This window comes from Bactrocera latifrons, unplaced genomic scaffold, assembly GCF_001853355.1.
Source record: "Bactrocera latifrons isolate USDA-ARS-PBARC rearing strain unplaced genomic scaffold, ASM185335v1 scaffold_254, whole genome shotgun sequence".
In the NCBI taxonomy this organism is placed as follows: Eukaryota; Metazoa; Arthropoda; class Insecta; order Diptera; family Tephritidae; genus Bactrocera; species Bactrocera latifrons.
In genome coordinates, this window is record NW_017536119.1 from 40,186 (window position 1) to 50,324 (window position 10,139).

General features: G+C 33.0%; 2 protein-coding genes across 2 annotated transcripts in view; one reads left to right on the top strand and one right to left on the bottom strand.

Annotated features, from left to right (window-relative positions):
- Window positions 1-131: 131 nt before the first annotated feature.
- Window positions 132-5,809, bottom strand: LOC108969510 (uncharacterized protein DDB_G0283357). Its single transcript, XM_018934264.1, has 8 exons — window positions 4,892-5,809; window positions 4,290-4,747; window positions 3,208-4,231; window positions 3,022-3,138; window positions 2,496-2,698; window positions 2,276-2,432; window positions 2,123-2,210; window positions 132-1,725 (listed from the first exon to the last, which is right to left on the bottom strand). The coding sequence occupies exons 1-8, from the start codon at window positions 4,961-4,963 to the stop codon at window positions 1,625-1,627; spliced, it is 2,220 nt and encodes a 739-aa protein (XP_018789809.1). The 5' UTR covers window positions 4,964-5,809; the 3' UTR covers window positions 132-1,624.
- A 620-nt stretch (window positions 5,810-6,429) lies between these two features.
- The window catches only part of LOC108969505 (tankyrase), an 18,794-nt gene continuing 15,084 nt past the window's right edge, over window positions 6,430-10,139 (top strand). Inside the window, 1 exon segment of the mRNA XM_018934257.1 lies at window positions 6,430-7,134. Coding sequence (XP_018789802.1) covers window positions 6,945-7,134 — 190 coding nt within the window. The 5' untranslated portion in view covers window positions 6,430-6,944.

Here is a 10,139-nt window from a genome sequence, read left to right on the forward strand (position 1 = left end):
AGCAGCTTTACAAAAAGGCAGTAGCACAATATGATGAATATGAGTTCATAAATTATGTAAACTTAAGCCTATAATTTTTTACTAACAATTTTTCCATTAAATTATGAGTTTGCATAAATTTTCTGGAATACTTTTTTTTATTTTATTTTTTTTTTTCTGTTGGTGGTAAATTTGCACTCTGCAGTGTATTTATTTAACTAATATGCCTTAAGAATTGCAATTACATGTTTAAAAACTACAAAAACAAATATTAAAATTATACAAGAAAATGTTGCTTGACTTTCTAAGGGCGCACGGCAGCGCAAAAATATCGCTMATTTATATAAAATGTAGTAAAATTGGAATGTATAATAGCGTGTGTCCGTTATTTACCCCGAATTAGTTTATTTTTCTTTTCCAAACGCCGCCTGAAGTCTTCATTCTTGTCCTAAAAAATATTACACAAAGTAAGCAAGCGCTTTATTTTCAATATAAATCCTGACTAAATGATTTTACTTTTATAAACCATTTTACGTGATTTTTTTTTTTTTTTTTTAAATTTTGCAATACATTTAAACAACTTAAAAAGGTGATTATTTTCCGTTCTTTTTTCATAACAACACTTCTTCAAAACTTAAACGCAGTAAAAGTTATGCCTCATAGGGCATACCATATGAAGGTACACCATGTCGTATGAGCAACACAAAATGTATAAATCACTTGTATAAATGCTCAGTACATTCGATGTATGACTTTAACCACGCACAACAAAAAATTAGAATATAATTTTTTTCAAAGTTGTAGATTTTTTTCAATAATATAATTGTATACTTTTTTCCAAAATGTCAAGAAATCCCATTGTATAGTATACTTTTCGGGCACGGTTCAAATTTAAAATAAAGACCTTAAATTTTTTTGGGCAGAAATGACGCACGGACACACTAATGCATTTGTATTGCATTTGATATATAGCATATATTAACTATATACTTTAAAAATGCATTTTAATGCGTATCTTCTACACATACTTCCTGGCGTATATGCATGCCTGTATGGGGTTTAACGTGTCAATTTCGGTTTTCGGTTTTCAATAATAAATCACTTATAAGAGTTTTGTAACATTTTAAGTTTCAGTAGAGATCTTTGAGTGTGAGCATTTGTTGCACATCAAAATTTATCTTATAACAAAATATTGCTACTTTGTAAGCTTAAGTACACATATACACATATGTATATACATATATATGAATATATTATATTTTAATTTCAACTAATTAGTTATGTGTAAATATGTTTGTGTTTATGTTCTTTGCTGGATATGTGKAATTTTGTATATTTGTTCGTTGCAGTCAATTTCGTGCTTGTGTGTTCTACAGAAATATCGGTTTATATTATTTTGTGACCATTAGTACTAATAAATGTTTTATATGTATTTATAGTTTATGCAAGCGATCAACAATTCGTGTAAATTTCTGATATTAGTAGTTTCAAGAGATTGATATAATAATAAACGTTTGCATTTTTGCATAATACACTATTTAAATGTATCAATCTGGTTTGAATACGATATGTAAAACGCTTTTTAAGAGCATATTCCAAGCAGATTAGTAACTGTCTTCTTTCATATTAATATTCTGTGCAAAAATTATACCCAAACACCATGCGGATTCTTGCTGGTCGGCACTGCATTTTCCAATTGTCTTGGTGAGCCGATTATACGACGACTGCTACCGGGTTTATTGGAACCTTGAAATGAAGAGAAATAATATATTAGGTAGGAATAACAGAATAAAATGGAATAGAAAGAGGGTTGCGAATTTTTAATGAAAAATTTTGTGTTAAAATTTAGATTAAATATTTTTAATTACAATTTCGGGATTGAAAAGGAAGTTTTCAATTTCTAATTCCGATTTTTGGATTTATTTYTTATCAATTTTTAATTTCAGTTAAAAATTTAAAAACTAAATTTTGATTTTTCTGGGTTTTGTGATACAATTTTTTTTTGTTTTTTGTATCATTGAAGATTTATTTTTAACTTTTTAAGCCGATGTTTGGGATTAAAAATTTGAAAATTATTTTTAATTAAGATTATCAAGATTACAGGAATAACAGAATAATTTAATAACAGAATAAAAAAAATTACCTTCCAAAAAATGTTTAATCTCATCAGATGTTGTAACGGTAAGACTTTGCARATTCACTTCCTTCATCTCATTCACCAATTGCTCTACCTAAAATATAAGCAAGAAACAACATTTACTTCCATATTTTATATGTAAGCATTAACTAAACGCACTTGTCGTTTCTTTTCTGTGATCGCATTTTCAATTAATAGTATTTCTTTTTTCAAATTCTCCGCTGTTTTATTAGACGTATCTGTGTTGTGTATAGCCTGATCGATTTCGCTTTGTATGCGCTCCATCTCCATGAGAAAATCGCGCTCAACATTTTGCCTAAAAGTACAGTGAAATAATAACAAATATAGCAATTTTGTAGCTCAAGTGTCTAGTAACTACCTATTTGCTTTCTGTTTGGTGGCATTGCTGCGTTGCTCCACCTCGATATCGTTCATCAATAGACGTATCTTATTTTTGCACTGTAGCAATTCAGTTTCGCAATTAGCCAATTTTGAACGCAATAAAGCAATCTCGGATTTTAATGTTTTCTCCTGCTGCTTCACCAGCTCATTCTCTTCCTCCACATACTGTAGTGTTTGTAACTAAATACATATGTGATTAACAAAGCTCAATAAATCGATACTTTTTCATTGAATAAAAAATTTTAACCGAATTGCAAATTAAAAAACAAAGAAAGAAATAAATCCAAAAACCAGATTAAAAAAAAAAAAGACAAAACTGTTTTAAAATTTAAATTTTTCATTCCAAAAATTATAATTTAAGTTTTAAGAAAATTTTTTTTTATCACAAAATTTTAAATCAAAATTTTAATCCCGAAAATTGGAACTAAAACTTGAGAAATCTAATGTTTTATAAAAAAAATTTGCAACCCCGTTGTTAAATCATTTAAGTACACCATACTCACTTGCTCACTGCCCTGACGAAATATCTGATCGGCTTTGGTGATTTCACGCGAAATCGCTTCAAGCTCCTGCGCTTGATCACGCTCTTTATTTTCCAAATAAACTATTTCGGCATCATACTGTCATAATACATAAATAAAATATGTTCGAAATTATATCAGCAATGCAGTGTACCAAAATTTACTTACTTTACTCAATTCCAGTTGTTGCGCAGATATTTTTTCGCGTTGAAATTTGATCAGCTGCAACAAATCATTATACTGTGTCGCCTGGAAAATGCTCTCGCTCTCCTCAATACTACCCAAACTGCCGCTACTACCACCACCACCTCCACTACTACCGTTGCCATTTCCAGCTAAGCGCTGAATGTCCACATCATAATCGCTTGCATTGTTGTAATCGTGTGTAAAATTGTTCACAGCTGCAGTGTTCATGCCACTCGCTACAAATTGTTGTGTTTGGAATTGTTGTTGCTGTTGCTGCTGCAATTGTAACGGGCTATTGCGTGGTGGTGGCGGATCGCGGTAAGGTGGTGGCACTAGTGCACCATTTGCCGAGATTGTTGGCGCATTTTTGTACAACAAATCTGGTGSCATATCACCGCCAACACCACCGCTGCGATTCACATTGCCATTGTAGATGTCAAGGAGATTTTCACTGCTACTACTGCTACAACTATTACTATTATTGTTGTTATTGAAGTTGTTGCTATGCGGTGTGGCATACAGCACGTCCGGACTGTTTGTGGAAATGCGGCGATCGAGCGACTCACGCACAACAGCCAAATTAATTTCGTTGATTGACTTGCTGTTCTGAGCACCGATTTGTTGATATATATTATTGCTGTTGTTATTGTTGTTGCCGTCATTGTTTCTCTGCTGTGAGTCATGAAAAAATCCAGCACCATCGGTAAATGCATGAGCATGGTTTCGGGGCATTTCAGTGGGATTTGAATGAGATTTTTCGTGACGAGGGATTAGCTGAGGTGAGGCTGACGAGTTACTATTGTCAGTCAATGTAGTGGGTGAACGTGAGATGGGCGCGAGGTGTGACGAAATTGTRTTAGTGGGTGAAGAGTTTGATACAAGCGCATTTCGTTGTTGTTTATGTAAATTAATATTACTATTGTTGTCGTTATTGTCACTAATGTTATTGTGACGTTGTGGTATACCTTTGACAATACCAATATTTTCAATATGTTTTGCATCGTGCCTGTAAGAAAACAATTTATTAAAAACTTCCATATTTATGCATTTTTTATGTTACATACCCAAACCCCTTTTTCTTCAATTCACGCGGTTTATCAAGGTGTGGTGATATATTTAAATTTGTATCCAGATTGTTCAAATTTGATGACTTCACTTGGTGTGGATTGTAAATACTATTCGTAGTATTGTTGTTGTTGTTAATATTACTATGACTATTGCTATTGTTATTGTTATTGCTTAAGCCTAAAGGCTTTCTCAACATCACAGCTGCATTATTAGTGTTACTGTTGTTATTGGCTACAGAATTGTCTACACGTAGCGTTGTTGGMTGTTGTTGTTGTTGTTTATTTTCTGAACGTTGCAGTATAAATTGCACATCATTGGCGTATTCGCCCCATTCCAGTAATAATTTAAGCGGATTTTCGTTTGGCGCCAGCAAGCGCTCATTGTTGCGCCAACGTTCAATGAGTGTAAAGCGGCCTACTTTCCCAGTGGCATGCGCCAGCGCAAATACCACATCCTAGCATACAGAGAAAGGAAAATAAGTAATGGAAACATTTAAAAATGTGTTACATTTAATTAACGATTTATTGGTTATTATTTGCAAGCCAAAATTAATGAGTATAAAATGTTTGAATGGATGTTAATAAGTSCATTTACACACCTGACACGTTGTGTTCACGGTAACTCCACACACGATCCGTTGAATACCCTCCACCCAAACTTTCAGTTCCATGGTCGGGTGCAAAGACTTTTAATGCGCCAATTTATTAAAAGCCCTCCACAGAATTTTTAAATCTCATTTGTACACCTATGGGAGTGGCGTTTATAGATGCGTTGATCGCGTGCTCGTTACAAGTCAAATGGTATGCAGTATGCACTAGCGTTAATAGCTGTGCTGCAGACAACACAAAAATTATTCGTTTACAACTTTACGCTCCAGTGAAGCGAAATGCATTGGTCGTTTTTAATATGGCTTTCAATGTTCTAACTCTTTCAAAGTATGCCTTGCAACAACATATTTACGGCAATAATGGGCATATGTTGCAGCGATCATTATAAAATTTTGTTGTTGCATACGTTATACAAATAAATATATTTATCATAATAATTTTTGATTAGAGATTAGATTACAGAAAAGTATTGATTTATGCAAAACTAATATATAATCGATTTTCACTTTTCACAATTCCAATAGCATGTTTCCCTTTCTCGCCACGAATTTATGCCTCGTCACTTGTTCAGTTGTTGTTATTTTCATTATATGTGCTGCAAAAACTGCATTTGACAAGTTCTACTTGTGCATCATAGTAACATTATTGTTGTTGGAKGTTTATTCAAGGGGAGTATGAGAAATGATATTGAGGGCGTTCAATATGTGTACCACCAAATTACTGCAGATTTAAGTTGTCTTCTCGAATTACAATATCACATTTTCGTTGAATACTTTTGATTCACTTTATTTCTCAAACTATGTTTTATATTATTTAATTTAACAACGAAAATAAATTTCTACTAACTTTTTCATCAAAAACTTGTTTCTTCAAAAATTCCTCACCAACAAAAAACGCCATTTTGCCCTTCTCGGTTGATTTCTTAGTGTTTGACATTTATCATGCATTTCAATGCATTACTTTGTTTACCTCCAAAAATGAGCCTGGGCTGCCTACCAGTTGGCAATTTATACCTATTGGTTAATACTCTTTTTTCCGTCGCACTAAAAGCAATCAGTGCTACTGAACTGCTTATAATAAATATATTGTAGTAGTTAGTTCCATTCCAGTTAGTCCATAAACTGAAATATTTGGTTAAATCACTTCACTAAATAATTTTATAGCAATTATGTTAAAACTATTTGTTGCAACTCTGTGTATGTATTTTTGTCCCATATTCTTTTGTTGTTCTTTCGTGTAATATTGTTACCGCGCTTTATTTTTAACTTTTTTTCGATATTAATATTCTCCTAAAAATAAATAAAATATCTCAATTTATTTTTCAAATAATATTCACATATGTTTGAAAATTATTTCATTATAACTTCATCTATGTTAATATTTTTTCCTACAGAATACTGGAGAAGTAATCAAATTATAGACAGCTGGCAACTCATTAAATTTCCCAATTTTCATTTTCTTGTGTGCACCATTTCATATTTCTGCAGTGGTTTTTTTCAAGTCAGCAATGTACGRTTGACAAATTGCTGTGCTGTTAATTAATTTTTTTAACATTTCCTTAAATTTGGAAACATTAAAAATTTATTGATTTTATTGTGAACCACTTATAAAATGTTTGATTTTACTTGAGAAACGAGCAAGTGTCAAATTAACATCGAAAGTGCAAAGGAAAAGTGTTTTTGCAGTGTGGTTTGGGGAAAGTATGCATGAAAAGATTTGATCGACAAAAGAAAATCAAAGAGTTGAGTGACGGATTGTGTTTGTCTGGATTTTTAGGCTAAAAGGAAAGGTGTATATTCGTAAACATAGCGGTTGAAAATTTTTGTTGGTGCAAGGACAGAAAACTGAAGTCTTAAYTTCTATGGTGAAAATATAAAGTCTGAAACAACTAACGAAAAATAATCAGATAAAAACGGGAACTGGTTCAGCATAGTGGCTGTCGCTGCTTATCTTGTGATTGCAGCGACCAGCACAAGCAAAAAATAGAAAAGCAGTTTTAATTATAACAATTCAGAAGCACCTTTAAGCTGTTGACGTTTCGAAATGTCGAGTCGCAGTCGCGCAATACTTAATGCAAACCTCGATGCGGCTATGGCCAACGATCCGTTAAGAGATCTCTTCGAAGCATGTAAAACTGGAGATATCGCAAAGGTAAAGAAACTAATTACCACACAAACGGTGAACGCGCGGGACACTGCTGGACGCAAATCGACTCCTTTGCACTTTGCAGCAGGTGAGTTTTCATCCCCTTAAATTAAAAGAATTAWTCTGTGGGTCTGTGAGTGGGTTTAACAATGTATGGGGCAGATGTTAAGTTGTTAATATATGCATTTGTACATATGTCGGATCTTTAACGCTGGTGCTGTTGCAGCATACAAATGCAAACATAAATACACATTCACACGAGTAAGCATTGGCGTGAGTTCATTCAAGTAAACACAATAGTTAGGTATGAACGTCCTTAACTTAATTCGTCCTTGAATCACTGGGGCAACCGACTGACGCGCTGCGGCTGCAATTGCGTCTACCATGCACACGTTGCTTTGACCCAGTTTGCTTGCAAAATTTCTACTATATTCCATGGTGCGGGTTAAAAGCGGWATCAAGGGTGGGATTGTTGAAACAAGGGCAAGGGAGTGACTGAACATTGTATACTATATATGTATGTATAGTGTAGCAGTTAGGACGTGTATGTGCTGCAGTTTTGTATTTTGTGACGACTGAGCTGAATAGAGCTTGGTATATTGGTCCTTGTAGTTGATGCTGTTGCTCCATTTTTCATATTCCAAGCTTTAATTTGTGCAACAATTTGTTGTTACTAGTAAAGTGTTGTGCGTCGATGGTTGTGACGTATTTGCTTGACCTGGGTGGCCAGATAGTAGTGAATCACTTATTGGATTATTTCCAAACTCATATTTATATTAGAAGTGCATCTTGTTTTTTTTTTATTTAAGAATACTTCAAAAGTAGTAAACGTAATCGAACATGTTTTTAATATCATACACACCGTAATTAAATMATTTTTTACATGTGTAAATATTAATCATTTTTACAAAACTGATATAGGTGCATTTTTATTTGTTGATGTTGTGTTGACGTTGCGCTCATAGTGTCCTTCTCCGTTGATTCGTCACATTGATRTGGGTTTGAGCACGTTCAAGCGCTTTTTGTTTTTAATCTCAGCGCTTAATGAGATGCTGATTTAGAATTATAAAAGTTGCTGAGTAAAGCCCATTAAATAGTAGCTGTAACTTTTCTCAATAAATTAAGGTGTCTTCAATAAAAAAAAAGAAACATATCGTAATTCATTTATTCTTTATACATTTAGATATCTCCTAATTATGCCAATATATTGGTCGTCTAATCGTATATGAGGTCACTCAAAAGAGACATATASCACAGATAAAAATGAAAAGTGTAGAAAGAGATTTGACGCCAGACACAATAATGCGTTGGTTGGCCCAATTTCAGAACTAATTTGCGCTATAAAAACTTAAATGGTGTTGTGTTGTTGTAGCGACGTAAAATATTCTTCAAATATTTTCGAATGCAACGAATTTACGAAATTTGAGGAAATTTTGTGTACAGATTAAATTTATTCAACCAACTTTACACCAGACCAGCCTCTGGGACCAAAAATCGAAAATACCATTATTGTGCATTTAAATTTTAATAAAGGGTTTTTGTGATAGGCAACCATAGTAGAGAKTCCATAATATTATTTTTGAACTCAAAAATATATTTTTCACCGCGTTATATATTTCCTCCTTATATCGTTGTTAAAAGATCTCCCCTCATTAAAAAAAAAAGTTGTTGTTTTTCTTTTTTAACCCACAAACTTGCTTTCGTTATTATTTAATATTCCAATTGTGTCGTTTCAACAGTAACAAAAACCAGGTGCACTTGCAACATACTAAAGTACAATTTGCAGCTCTCACGTCAATTTGAAGTTTCACTCTTTGCTGCTCGTGTTCACTGCTATTGGGCCCCAACTAATATATAAAAATGTAAATTACCTGAAAGTGAAGTGTTTGGTGCTTAACCACATTTTAATACAAAAAAAAAAATATTATGTACATATAGTTTACCTGTATGTAAGTATGTATTTAATTATTTCCTTTCCATTGTTTACTTTTATTTTCGTTTTACACAATTTATGCGCCCATATATTCGACTGTCATTTAAACTACTAACTTAGTTTCTCTCAGTGCTTGTGAATTTCCGAAACTTTGATTGCTTCTTCATTCCACTTAACACTTGGATACATATTGTATACATATAAAGGGTTTTATAAGTGATATGAATTCTTTAAAAAAACACACAAATTGTTACGGAAATTGAATTATTTTTTTTTTAGGTGAAGCACAACCGATACAATTAAATTCATGAATAGCTCGTTCAATATCAATTTCTTAAGCGTGAAGAAAGTCTGGTTTATTGTTAAAGACCAATAACTTCAAAGTACCCCACAAGAAGTTGTCTAATGGTGTTAAATCACAATTTCTTGGAGGCCATTCAATGTCACAATTACTTAATATACGATAATATCTAACTTTCTCACAATAAATCGGTTTTTGYGCGTGCTGTGTGTCACGTAACCTCGTCTTATTGAAACCAGAAATCTTCCGAAGGGATCAGAGCAATGTAAAAGTTTCATGTAGCCTTTCGAAACAGGATTTTATACCCTGAATAGAGTATACTAAGTATGTTTGTAACATCCCAAAGGTAACGTTGGGACTCGATAAAAATAAATACGAGTGATCAGCATGAGAGCTGAGCCAATTAAGCCATGTCCGTCTGTCTTCCTATTGTACGCGAACTAATCCCTCGGTTTTTGAGTTATCGATTTGAAATTCCGCCCACGCTCTTTTTTTTACCCAAGAAGCTCATTAGTCAACCTCTCCTATCAGACCACTTAGAGTAAAGTTGCCATCTAAAACAAACCATTAAATCATGCCTTTTTTTTTACAAAGTATTTCACTTCGAAGCTAACATTATTTTTTGGAAAAACACAAAGTTACATTCACTTATGAAATATTTGTCCATGAAAGCCAAGTGGAAGCAAAAAGTCATAATGTTAGTTGTTCTAAATACGGCTAAGGTGATAAGCTTGACATAGTTCCGGTTTCTTTCAAGTAACAGAKATTTGATTGTCAAGGTTGTCAAGGGAAGGGACTCCAAAATGATCGACAGAATTTTCCTTTTTAATTTTTTTATTATCTTTAACGAAGTATCAAA